Genomic DNA, 14,160 nt, shown 5'->3' on the forward strand with positions numbered 1-14,160 from the left:
CTCTCACGCTAAAAATAAAAATTACATGTAGGAAAGAATTGCTTAACTCTACGTTAATGAAAATATAGTACACGTATTACACATTTACATGTTCTTATAGCATTTACATTGCGCATTTCCACAAGAGAGATGCAAAAAATGATATCATATAGTCCCTCCACCACCCCCTCACCCCCTTCTCGATTTGATTTTTAGAAAGAAAAATAATAGTCAGAAAATACAAATTAATTATGAAATAATGCCAATTCAGACACTAAATTAATTTTTTTTCTATCACAAATTTTTACTTGGGCCGAGATGTCTTTTACATAGGCCGAGGTACGTGTCAAAAATGTTGGGCCGCCCTGTCAGGGCCGAGGTGTCAGCCGTCACGGATGTCATTGGGCCGAGTTGTCTGTCTACCATGAAGCCACGCCCTCCAGCGAGCAACAGTCAACATTGCTTGACGACAGGTGATATTCCAAAAAATGTTGCCTGCGCAGAATTTATGCGCGCAAGGTTCACTGTAATAATGTATTTGAATAAAACACTTAGTAAAATATAATAAAGATTGCATGTAGTTGAGTGTAATATTGAAGATTTTCACCCGGCCCTCGGTTGACAATGGTTTTCCTGGGGTGAACCTTTCAATGTAACACTCAGCTATTTATATACTTTAGTATATATCAGCTGTTCCAATGGGTTATAATATATTACCTATTTATTTTCAATAGGTCATTTCAGCAATTTGAAAAGGTATTATCTCCTATCTGAATAAGTGACCATGAATACAAAAATAAAAAAAGCGCTTATTATTGTGTTATATATACATCTTTGCATTAGCTTTGAAATTAATTAAAATTCTCTTCAAAGGAATCTAATAAGAATAAAACCCATTTGAAGTATTGTCAGCGAATTGTAAAGGCGAAAAAAGTAATAACTATTCATCCTCAACCTGAAATTTTATTTTAATGGAAGCGCTTCAAGCAAAACAACGCGTTATGTACTTAGCACTGCTTCAGTGTGTAAGGTTTTGCCTAAAAATAATTACATTTACAATATAACATAACTGGCGCCTTACCTTATAAACAAAGGCGACAGTAGCATGTCTGTATTGTCGTGTAACCGATAATTACATACAATATAAATAACTGGCGCCTTAATAAACAAACAAGGAATAAACAAACAAAGGCAATAATGGAAACACAACTGGTAAAGTAGACTGGGAAACCGGGACTGAAGCTTCAGGATAATACTGGGTACCACGTGACACATACCCAGCATATGGACAGACCAGGGTCAGAGGTCATAATACATGTAGTAGGGAGAATGTGAAACAAGGCAATTTCACCACATTCCTCCCCGTTTTATTTAACAGGTTTAAATTATATAATTACTAATACATGGGATACATTAACTTTTAAACTATTGTAGTTATAATAGATACAATAAACTGCAATAACTTGGTCGGAAAAGAATCCAGACCTATAATTATGCAAAAAGTGAGTAATCAATATAAGATATTCCACATGAACTTGGTCGGAAAACAATCCAGACCTGTAATTCAGGGAATTGTCTCAACATATGACAACTAAAACTGGTAAAGGCGACGGCTATTCTTGACGGTCTCCTTCAATAAGTACTGTACGCTAACTTGTAGTTTCGAAGCAACCTCGGTGGCGACGTCACCAATGAACGCTGGGGTGTTAACAGCTCCTCCTCCAGGTTTCATATATGGGGAATCTGTTTCCAACAGCAAGCGACTCATTGGGACGGACTGAAGACCGGCAACTTGATCGGCACTAAAGTTAGTCACAGCACCCGTGAACCCAAAGTAGACGTTCGAACAGCAGTCTAACCATTCCTTAACTAACTCTGGATCGCCCATGAAGCAATGAAGATGTATGGGTTGGTCTGGATCACACGATTTCCTAAGTAACTGGATGCAGCGTGCGTGTACATCCATCCCAATCCTGTCTGCGGCAATTCCGCGCAAGTGAAGGACGAGGACTTTATCCTTACGAGTTAACGTGAGCACTTGGCGGAAAACTTCATCTTGACGTCTCCACAGCTTCACAGGGACAGTTCTATCTAACCCAATCTCGCCTAAAGCCACGACATATGGACTGTTCAACATGTTCTTCAAATGGAGGAACCTATCTGGTGTCAATTCCTCTACATGCTTGGGATGCACTCCTATGGCCATTCTCCAAGGACCACACATGTCTACAGACTCTGGATGTGTTGATGGTTCACTATAGATGACTACTCCTCCTGAGACTGTAACTTCGAGGTTAGGACGTAGATCACTAGAATAGGAATGGGATAGTAAATCCTCCACAGATCTTCCTGAGGAACATCTCCATATGCGGGAACAAGTCCGGTCAAGATGGAAATGACTGTCAAAGGCTTCAAGAACGGTAGATGTCTGAGGACTGCAAAGCTCCTGAACTATACATGGGTCGCTCTGAGTTACTGGTAGTGGTTCTATAGGAATGTCCACATCAGATCCATAACTGACATCTATGACTGTAAATTCATCCTCTGTCGACGAGTCAACGACCGGAACTTGAGTCTCCTTGGTATCAAGAGTACTAGTGATGCCCCCTGTAACACGTCCATGTGTACGAAATTCTTCGCGCTGCATGGGCTGCAAAGGTGACATCAGCACTACTAAACACCTCCAGTGGAAAAGAGTTGCTGGCGAATTAAGGGGAGACAATGTAAAACCCTCAGGTGGCTCCAACCATCCTTGGTGTGCACACAATCTTCTCATAAACACGAGTGTATCTGGATGAAGAGTGGTGTCCGGGGTGAGCATTCCTGAACGATTTACATAGTCCACACCTGAGAGTAGGTCGGCATCAGGTCCTAAAACGCTCCTTACCAAAGACTGCAACGCTGCAACTTGTAACTGAGACAACGTAGACTCGTCCAAATATCGTAACGGTCTTATGTCGTTGAAGAGCTTAGGCAGGTGGCTACGTTGAACATGACGCTTGACTTTCCTCTCTTTCCTTCCACAGTCGGGAAACGGACATCTCTGGAAAAACGGGTGGTTGACGTTATGCAAATCCACTGTTACCTTGAGCTCAGGGTCAAGTCTAGGTCGCTTGGCGGACTGTTCTGTTTCCTTGATATCAGTCTGGACTCTGCGTGCAGAATAACTTCCAGATGACTTAACAGGTAATATAGACTTGAATGGCCTGGATACAGTGGTAGGCTTATGATGATCCTGGTCCGCCGTGTCATGTACTACGGAAAACTCCGCCGTGTCATGTACTTCGGAACACTCACAATCCGCCGTGTCATGTGTTACGGATGATTCCGCCACTTCATGCACTTCGGAAACGTCATCTTCATTCGCCTCTTCCATCACCGTCGACTTTTCCTCGGCAACATAAGGTTCAGAAGGTTCCATAGCATTCTCACGTACCACTTCTAGATCTGGATTGGATAACAGCCGTATATCCACACACATGGCTGAAGAAGTGGCTGATGAAACAGTTGCTGATGGGGGCCTTCTCTTCCTCAGTGGTCTAGGTTTACGGGACAATGATGGAAGGTTCTCATCAACCCACCTCTCTGAGCAGAGTATCGTGGCAGCTTCACGTCTTGTCGCCTCTATCCATCTGCTGTCACCTTCATCCCTGGCTAATCGGTATTGCTCTACTATCACGTCGCAAATGGTATGATGAGGAGTTCCATCGTTCAACAGGGCCAAGTCGTAAACTAACTTCTTAGGATCAACTAGACTTCTGTTGGCGGTTTTCCTTCTCACAAATGCGACGTAATGCTCTCCTCTGTTATGACGTATGGAGGGCTTCTCCGATTTCCAAGTTCTCTTGTACGATGACATGATTAATATTAATCAATATAGATATAAAGCTTATGTTCAATAATACAATTACAATAATATGGGGGATATAATATACAAAAAGACAGACAGACAGGGTGATCCAGAAGGACTTAAATATACATATATATGTATTAATTAAAGTGACATGACCCTGGTCTTAAGGAATGGTCCACTTCTTCTTCAACTGTAATAAGATTAATAACATAAGTATACTGTTCTATCAGCGTTGCAAATGACAAGCATATAACATTTTACTGCATAGATCAGAACCATATGTTATTTAATAAATTAGCAAACAACATTTATAACATAAGTGTACTGTTCTATCAGCATTGCAAATGACAAGCATATAACATTTTACTGCATAGATCAGAACCATATGTTATTTAATAGATTATTAATTTTCTACTAGCGGTCACATTCGGGGCATAGATAAAAGGACAACTTTTCCGCGTAATCTTTATCTACGTTGACGCAGGAACCGTGAAACCAGTCTCGGCATTCATCGCACTGAATCATAAAGGAACCCGTGTCCGGTCCATTACAGATACAAAACTGATTATCAGCCCTAGTATCTGTTGGAGCTTTGCTGAGGTGTTTGCGGATCCACTGCGGAATTTCGCGATCTTTGCACAATTTAATGCGATCATGATTCATGCTTATGATTTTCCCACGCAGTTTGACCTTGTAGATATACGCGGAAAGCTTCTCCGTTATTACTCCCGGTCCTTTCCATGATGGACTCAATTTGCGGCACTTACCCTTAATTGTCGCGGTATCAAGAACGTATACAATATCTCCAACTTTGTAACAATGTACTAAAGCCCTGAGATCGTAATCACGCTTCATGATACCCTGTGTAGTTTGTAGGGTAGTTCTAGCAACCTCATGAGCTGTACTAATGTTGTTCATCAGCTCAGCCAAGTACTGATCCGCATTTTGGGACTGTCCATTATTGGGAACCGGAAACATCAGGTCCACAGGTTGAGTCACTTCTCGGCCTAACATCAGCATATTTGGGGTGAAGCCGGTACTGCGGTTTATACAGGATCTAAGTGCACCAGCTATTTGTGGAATCCACTCGTCCCACTCACTTGGTGTTTTGGAAACATAACATCTCACCGCATCCATTAGAGTCCTGTTAAACCTTTCAACTTGACCGTTGGCTGATGCACGGAAAGGAGTGGTTTGTGTCTTATGGATTTGGAGTATTTCACACATCTCTGTAAAAAGTTGGCTTGTGAAATTCGTCCCTTGATCTGTTAATATTTGAAGGGGATATCCAAATCTTGTGAAGAATTCATTAATGGAGGCTTTTGCAGTTACCAAGGCAGTCTGTGACGGTAGGGGGATACACTCAACCCACTTCGTAAATTGATCCACCATCATCAGAATGTATGAGTTGTTATTCTTAGTAACTGGCAATGGTCCCAGAAAATCCAAATGAACTCTTTCCATCGGTATTCCTGCATGGAACTGGGTTAAATTACATCTTGCATGTCTGGTGGGTTTTTTATTTCTATTACAGATGGCACAAGATGCAACATAATTTTGAACGTCCACTGTCATGGAATACCAGTAAAACCTCTCCTTCACTCGGCCCAGAGTCCTTACAATTCCTTGATGTCCTGCAGCAGGAATATCATGGCACCTGCTCATGACTTCCACTCGCAAGGTTTTGGGAAGCACAAGGACTCTGTTGTTTTCCTCAACCTTATATAAGACTTCTCTTTCATCCAGTGTGAATAGTTCCTTATTAATCCAGTAGAATTTCGCTGCTTTTGACATTAGAGAAAGCTCATTTCCAGGCGCGAGTTTAGTTGCGAACCAACGATAAACTACTTTGATATCTGGATCCTCTGATTGAGCTCTCTTAATATCATCCCAGGAATGATTGGGCAGCCAGGACTGGGTAATAAGTCTAACTTGATAGTCTTCGTCACACTGGGTAGCTTTGTCCTCGGATACCTGTTGCGCTTCCGTGAGAGGCACTACATTGTCGACATCGTCCAGAAACTCACCCCAGTTCTTATGGGCTCGGTGGCAGTAAAAACATCCTCCACAGGGTAAGTCTTCTATTTTGAAATCTCCCCTATAGAAAGAACATGGGTTTTCTGCACTTATTCTGGACAGTGCGTCTGCATTGACATGCTTCTTACCTTCTCTATGCTGAATGGTCATATTGTACTGGCTTAATTCCTCCATCCAACGAGCCAATTGACCTTCAGGAAAACGGAAGTTCAATAACCACTGAAGGCTGCTATGGTCTGTACGTACTGTGAATGGTCTTCCTAGCAAATAGTAGCGGTAATACCGAGTAAAAACAACAACTGCTAGAAGCTCCTTGCGAGTAGTACAGTAACGTCGTTGTTCAGGTAATAAAGTCAGACTAGCATAGGAAATAGTCCTCTCCTCGCCATTTTGTATTTGAGATAATTCTGCTCCTATGGCAAATTCGGAAGCGTCGGTATCCAATATAAAATAACCATCCTTTGTAGGTAGAGTAAGAACAGGAGCACTTGTGAGGGCCAGTTTTACTTTTTCAAAAGCCGACTGTTGCTCCTCACCCCAGTAAAACCTGTTCTTACCTGTTATCGCATACAAGGGAACTGTCATCCTAGCGAATTCTTTGATGAAATTCCTGTGGTAATTTGCAAATCCACAGAACCGTTCAACATCCTTAGTGCAGGTAGGTACTGGCCACTTGCGCACTTGATCTATGTAGCTGGGTCCAATTCCTAATCCTGTTTTGTTGACGGTACGCCCCAGGAATTCCACTTCCTTTCTAAACAGCACACACTTCTTGGGTTTAAGTTTCAAACCATAAGATCTAAATCTCTCAAGAACATCAACAATATTATTTAAATGTTCCTGAAAGGTTTTTCCCAAAACAAGTATGTCGTCAAGAAACGCCAGGACTGTTTTCCAATGTAGGCCACGTAATACAAGATTCATCACTCGGGAATAAGTACTGGGTGCATTACAGAGTCCGAACCCCATCCTATTAAATTGAAATGAGCCATATTTGGTAATAAAGGCAGTTTTCTCTTTGTCTGCATCTTTGACTTTCACTTGTAAGTAAGCCCAGTTGGCGTCTAATTTCGAAAACCAAATATTTCCGGTAAGTGTGTCCAAACACTCGTCAACCAATGGGAGGGGAAAGACATCCTTTTTGGTGACTGCATTTAATGCTCTGTAATCAACACACCACCGGAGGCTGCCATCTTTTTTCCTTACAAGTACAGGTGCCGATGCCCATTCGGATGATGAGGGTTCAATGACTCCAGCACTAAGCAACTTATTGAGATGTTTTTCCTCCTCGTCCACATAACATGCAGGTGTTCTACGCAGGCGTTGTTTAATTGGCCTAGCATCTCCGGTATCTATGCCATGCTCTATTGCCGTAAAATTTCCTAGGTCAAATTCGTTCTTGGCGAAAACATCTGCATAGGACGATAAGACATCTCTGAGGAGTGATTTCTCTTTGGATGATAAATGCTCTCCAGACTTGATCAGCAGATCTTTAAGATGTTCAGGTACCTCTTCCTCTTTATCTTTATCTGTATCTTTAGAGGACACTTTCTGAATTTTGACTTCCCCAGGGTCATTTTCTGGTAATATATCTAAAATCTCATGAGCGATTCCAACTTCCTCTCCCTGTTTTAATTTGATGTTCTTACTAGATAAATTAATAAAACAAACCAAAGGTGTAGAACCCTTAGATTGTAGTATTCTGGGAGACAAAAGAGTATTTGATTGAATCGGCTCAATGACGTAATCATCCAATGACGTACTTAAACTGCATGGTACTCTCAGTACAGCATAGGGTGGAACATTAGTCTTTTTAATCAATGTAACTTTAGCCACTTTTGCTGTACTAGGAACACCATCAGAACAAGAATTCATTGCTATACGCTCCTGGCCAATTTCAATAACACCCTCACTCATGTTGATTATTGCTTGATGTTGTTGTAGGAAGTCAAGTCCTAAGAGCATATCATCATCCACTGGCGCCACAAATACTTCATTGTCAATGAAAGTCTGAAACCCTATGACAATACTTACCGGCCTGACTCTATATCCTGTCATTCTTAAATCTCGTCCTGCTGTATGTCATATTACCTTTTTTCAGTATGGGTGGTTTTGAACTTATCAGATACTATAGTTACCTGAGCCGCGGTAAGAATAACCGCTGCAACAGGTACACCATTTATTTCTAACTGGACTTTAATGTTAGAGGATGACCTCATTTTTCTTATGTAAATCTCGTCGGGTGGGTCAGAATTATCAATGGTCAGGCCTTTATTAGGCATCAAGGGCTGGCCTACTGTCCTGATCCCTTCTCGTTTCCCTCCTCCTTGGGACTAGCGAAGGCTACACTCTTTGATGGTCGGTTCAGGCTGTTGAGGCTAGGACAATCCGCTTTAAAATGGGATGTACTGCCGCAGCTATAACACCTCCGCGCTGGGGATGGAGATCTCGAAGTGGACCGAGACGCTGAGTTCCTAAACCTCGGTGGACTGCGACTCGGTGTCCTTGGTCTTGCGAGGGCTTCCATTTTCTTCATGATAGTGTCCAGATTTGTCTTTAGAGAGCCAATATATTCTTCGAGTTTCGAGATACGATTTTGTACCCCATCCCCTTGAACCTTAGACACTTTGAATTGATCTTTGTGGGAACATACGGAACCGGTATCCGCATCATCCCCACAAATCAATATTTCTCTAATTTCCCTCCTCCCCCTACCATAAATCGCTTGGTGATTATATTGGAAACTTTTTAGATGATCAATTTTTTCCTCGATATTGGTAGGGTGCTGGTTTATGGCATACTGACCAGCTTCTTTGTCAGTACAGCCATGACATATTCTCTTTATAGCCTGTTTGAGCATATAATCTTCAGGCAAGCCTTCATAAGCCCGAAGAGCTAACTGAAACACACGATCAGCCCACTCTTCTAAACTTTCTCCGGCTACCTGAGCGAGTGAATTTATCTTCAACTGAGCTGTTTCGGGTATTTCTTTATACCCGAACCTCTTTTCCATTTTTTGCATTAATTGCAAAAAACCTATTTCTGCGTCTTGCGATATAATTGTCGCATAGTATTCACTCGCCTTTCCCTCTAAACACCAACCCAAATAATCTTTGGATTCTTGAGGCCTCCAGTTTTTTACTTCTGCAAACCGCAGAAATTTTTGCTGGAAAGCCTTCCAAGAATCCTTTCCATCATACCGCATTGACTTGGGCAGAGTGTCAATTCTGTCTTGTCGATTGTTCTGCGGTATTTGTGGATAAGGCAGAATTGGCTGTGCATGCGGGTGTTGGTGTATTGGAGGTGCCTGTGGATAAATTTGTGGTGCATGTTGCTGCAAATGTGGTGCTTGATGTAGTTGTGGTGGCGGTTGTGGTGCCTGAAGTGGTTGCAGCTGCATTTGTGGTGGTGGTGGTGCCTGCAGTGGCTGTGGCTGTGGCTGCATTTGTGGTTCTTGTGGAGCGGGGGGTATGTGTTGCTGTACTGGTGCTACCGGTGGGGGCACATGTTGCATTTGTGGTGCAGGAGGTATGTGTTGCTGTACTGGTGCTACCTGTGGGGGCATATGCTGTATTTGTGGTGCTGGAGGCATGTTTTGTGCCGGTTGTACCTGTGGTGCTGGCTGTGGGGGCACATGTTGCATTTGTGGAGTAATGTGCTGTACTGGTTGTGTCTGTGGTGCTGGCTGAATGTTTGGTACTGGTTGTGGCATTTGTTGAGGCACATGTATTTGTGGTGCTTGTTGAGTGGTATGCATGTATGTTTGTGGAGGTGCCTGGGTTGGTGTGGGCTGCATTTGAGACATGCCCTTATCACCTAACGGTAATGAACCGCCCGGTGATTGGGATGTTCCCATATCTTGCTCAAATGTCATGGCATTTTGCATACTTGAAACATTTAACGGTACTGAACCGCCCAATGTTTGAGCATGCAATGCTCCAGCAAATGGTTGATGACCTCCATAATTAATCATTTCAGGCTCAGGTTTGACAGCCATAGATTGAAAAACCCCTGGCTGTGCAAATCCTGGTTGCCCCTGGATACCGTATTGTGGTGATGGCAATGCATACGGGGGATACTGCTGATATGGTCCCCACGGATGCATACCATATGGCATCATCTGTTGTGGATATGGCATCATCCCCCACTGGTTAGAATATCCACTAGTGGGTGGATATGGATGCATGCCATATGGAGGGTATGGGCCTTGCTGATTTGTGGGTACGCCACCCAACATTGTAAATTGCCCAATTTGATTTGCTGGAGGTGGTGGATACATCACACCTTGTTGAGAGGGCACCTGTTGTAACACTGAAGGGGCTTGTGTGCTTATTATACCCCCACCACTTTGACTCAGTGTGCTTTGGCCTAAAGCCGTTTCATGTTGAAACGACTTAAACTTAGCTCCTTCAGAGTCTTTAAGTGGTTGAGGTAATTGATATGCTTTTTGCACACCAGGAAAGTTGTAACCCTTTTTTTCTGACATTTTCTTGTTATGCGTGTCAATAACTGCTTGTACATTTCCGAAAATGTCATTAGTAGCCACTGGTGAGCCAATGATATCTGATGGCATGTTGTCTTTTGACATAATTGGCACATCAGTGACTGGCGTATTCTGCTGCAAAGTAACAGGGGTACTGCTCTCTGCGTTACTTGCATTTAACGCAAGATCCCCTTCAGTTTCAGTCATTTGATCTTCAATTTCTTGATTTTCAATGTTTCCTTGATTTTCAGCCATGTTGTTTGCAAGCTGATTATCCCATTCAGGGTTTGGCTGAAAATCAATTTTAGCAAGTTCTTCTTGAGTAATATTCAAGTACGGAATGTGTTGAAAATCTGCCGCGCTTAAAATATTACCAGATGTATACTGATACTTTAGAATATTTTCCGCTACTGCTGGTCCAACGCCTTTAATTGCTTGAAGTTCTTTCTTGCTGGCGTAGTTAATTTTAATCATTGTGACCGCTAGTGCTTGATGACTGACTTTGTTCTAACTTAAAAAGCCTGAACAAAATCCAGAATGTTTTCTTTACTTAATAAGCCAGAAAACTAGTAAGACATGAATGATTGTTCTACAATTAATTTTGTTTTAACTTAAAAAGCCTAAACAAAATTTAAAGTGTTTGTTTTCTTTACTTAAGAAGCCAGAAAACTAGTATGTTTTGCTTGATTGATTTTAATTTAATTTTGTTCTAACTTAAAAAGCCTGAACAAAATTCAAAATATTTGTTTTCTTTACTTATAAAGCCAGAAAACTGTTGTTAATTGAATAATAAAAAACAATTAATACTTGTGACCTAATCCCCAAGGATAAAACTTTTGTTATAATTATGCATTCTACAGACTTCAATGGGACTTATACTACATCACGCAGTTCACCACGAGGTCACCACGTGACGTCTATAACTTTTGTTATAATTATGCATTCTACAGACTTCAATGGGACTTATACTACATCACGCAGTTCACCACGAGGTCACCACGTGACGTCTATAATTAGAAAATATGCCATACCCCGGGGATAATTAATTTCAATTTGTAATATTAGTTATGTAAAAAGTGCTGCTAGAAATGAAAAGTGCTGCTAGAATCCTACTGTCCTATCACAGAAATAATTTAAAAAAAACCTAATGCTTAAATGATTGTATAATTTAAAGCTTTGTATTACTATCTGGAAAGAAAAATTTGTGTTGAATATCCTAAGTAAATAAACAAGGTCAGATTTTAACTAATTTTCAAGGAAAAAATTCTTTAGAATCAAATATTGACAGTACACACAACCGTGACAAATTGAAAATGAAATAATTTTTTTCAAAAATTTAATATTTCAAAAAAGAAAACGTCTATTTTCTTTTATTCTGAAACGTAAATAAACTTTTACAAAAAATTCCGGATGTTTATTTTCTCAAACAGGAAGTCACGTTGTGCTAAAGCTAAACTGCGCAAAACGTCACTGTCAGTTTGGCGCCAAGGCGAGAAAAAATGGCGACCGACAAGACAACAAATGAATGAACAAGATATCGAAAAATTTCAATAAATGGAAATAATGCACTAAACACTAATATTATCGTATCGACGTTAATTGAAACAGCCAAAAACGATAATATATTGCAAAAAAGTATGAAAAAATTTCTAATTACATGAAAAATCTACACTTGGCAGGTCAAAATCACCCACGTGTTTACATAAACACGAGTGACAGGAAAATCTGCTCTGAGTACACAAATATCGCACACAACGTTTTTATTGAAAACGCACGTGTACGCATGTAATAATGCACTCAAAATAATAATTTATTCACACAATAATATTTTTTCGTACAACGTTAATTGTTAACGCCCGTACGAAAACAAAAATTCAATTCAAATACGAAAACTTCACCATGTGCTTCTTGTAAGCACAAGTGAAAAAATATTAAATTGGTCAAATTGTAGGCTTTGCTACTAACGTTATAATATATAACGCCCGTAACAACAGGTTCCTATATATTCCAAAATGACCAAATTAATGCACGATATGTCACTTGTCACCTCGTCTTTCGTTAACGAGTGACAAACACTTGCTAGTTTAGCAAATGTAAATATAAATTTACCGGCGACGCCAATTGTCGTGTAACCGATAATTACATACAATATAAATAACTGGCGCCTTACCTTATAAACAAAGGCGACAGTCAATGAGTCCAGGAATAAACAAACAAGGTAACAAAGGCAATAATGGAAACACAACTGGTAAAGTAGACTGGGAAACCGGGACTGAAGCTTCAGGATAATACTGGGTACCACGTGACACATACCCAGCATATGGACAGACCAGGGTCAGAGGTCATAATACATGTAGTAGGGAGAATGTGAAACAAGGCAATTTCACCACAGCTGTTTTCTAATAATTAAGAATTTCTTCAAGTTCTCTTTAATAATTTAAGAATATCAATTACAGGAATTTGTTTCGGTAATAATAATTTTTTTTACCCATAGCTAGTATTCTGTAAATTTATTACCGACACAATAAGTGCCTGTCCATGTGGTATCTACAATGGAACTCAACATGTTGAATTTCATTGCAAATACATACATAAGTTATAAACCAAACCTTCCAAAAAGAAATACAAATATCATTCTGTTCTCGTAATTATTGCTTTACAATCTGCAACCTTTTCTTTCACTACAGGTGATGAGAAACGCATTGTCGTTGACGTTTACTTCGAAGAAACCAATTTCCACTGAATATTCATCGAAGTCGAGGAACGAGAAGCGACTGTACTGGAACGGTAAGGATTGTCATAGTATTAGGGCATAAAACGTTGATAATGTGCATTTATTTTAATTTTATCACATATATGACATGTCTAGGTATAAAATTTCAAATGCGAAAAACTGTCAGATCATATTTTTTTAGAAATAAAACTACAGAAAAGGAAATCACTTTTAATTTAATATATCATAAAGCGGTTTGCTTTTGTTTTACACTTGGGGGGGGGGGGGGGGGGGGGGGGGGGGGGGGGGACGTTCTCGTTGTTCTCGTTGTTGAATAAAAATATTTTAATTGCATGGATCATTGAAAATGCACGCATATGTCAATATGAGAAAACACTTTTTAAAGGTTTAATGATGATGTTCTTTTTTTTTGCTCTCGTTTAACGTTTAAATTTTTTGCCTAAAAGCGGAAGGCGGTTAAACAAATCATCACGTTAACCATCGTAACCATGGTAACATGATATTAAGATAAGATGAGATGCATTATTACTAATTCAGTGACCATATGGGCATGAAGAGAAACAGAAGAAAACAAGATGTGTTTGTGAAACACTATGCGCCCGGCGGCAACAAAGTTCGAAAAAGCTATTTTTAGCATATAGGTCACAGTGAAAGTCACAAGGTCATTGACCTTGGTGTCATTTGAAAGAGCTTGATTTGTAGAAAATGCATACCAAATATGAAGTCTCTATCGTCAATGGTTCAAAAGTTATGGCGAAGGTTAAAGTTTGCAGACAAACATACAGACAGACAGTAAAAAAAAAAATAAACGCCTCGGATCTATCGATCCGAGCGCATAAAAAGCGTAAAATATAGGTGAATAAAAACATCATTTACTATTATGTTTTTGTAACTTTCTGAATAGACTAAATGCTGAAAAAAGATTTTATACATTCCAGATCCGAATCACAGTGGGAATAAATCTGTGTACTGCATGCAGTTTGATGTTTCTGGTCTCACAGAAAATGAACTATCTGCATTTACAAAGACCTTGCACAACGACGTGTCCAGCATGAAACCGGATATTGTGTACAT

The 14,160-nt window shown here is 40.3% G+C and overlaps 1 protein-coding gene across 1 annotated transcript; it reads right to left on the minus strand.

Moving 5' to 3' along the window:
- Nucleotides 1–1,175: 1,175 nt before the first annotated feature.
- LOC134271630 (uncharacterized) lies at nt 1,176–12,737 on the minus strand. Its single transcript, XM_062753839.1, has 2 exons — nt 12,523–12,737; nt 1,176–4,022 (listed from the first exon to the last, which is right to left on the minus strand). The coding sequence occupies exon 2, from the start codon at nt 3,836–3,838 to the stop codon at nt 1,571–1,573; it is 2,268 nt and encodes a 755-aa protein (XP_062609823.1). The 5' UTR covers nt 3,839–4,022; nt 12,523–12,737; the 3' UTR covers nt 1,176–1,570.
- Nucleotides 12,738–14,160: the final 1,423 nt, after the last annotated feature.

Source organism: Saccostrea cucullata, unplaced genomic scaffold (assembly GCF_032062105.1).
Source record: "Saccostrea cucullata isolate Sc308-1 unplaced genomic scaffold, CSIRO_AGI_Scuc_v1 ctg2544, whole genome shotgun sequence".
Taxonomy (NCBI): Eukaryota; Metazoa; Mollusca; class Bivalvia; order Ostreida; family Ostreidae; genus Saccostrea; species Saccostrea cuccullata.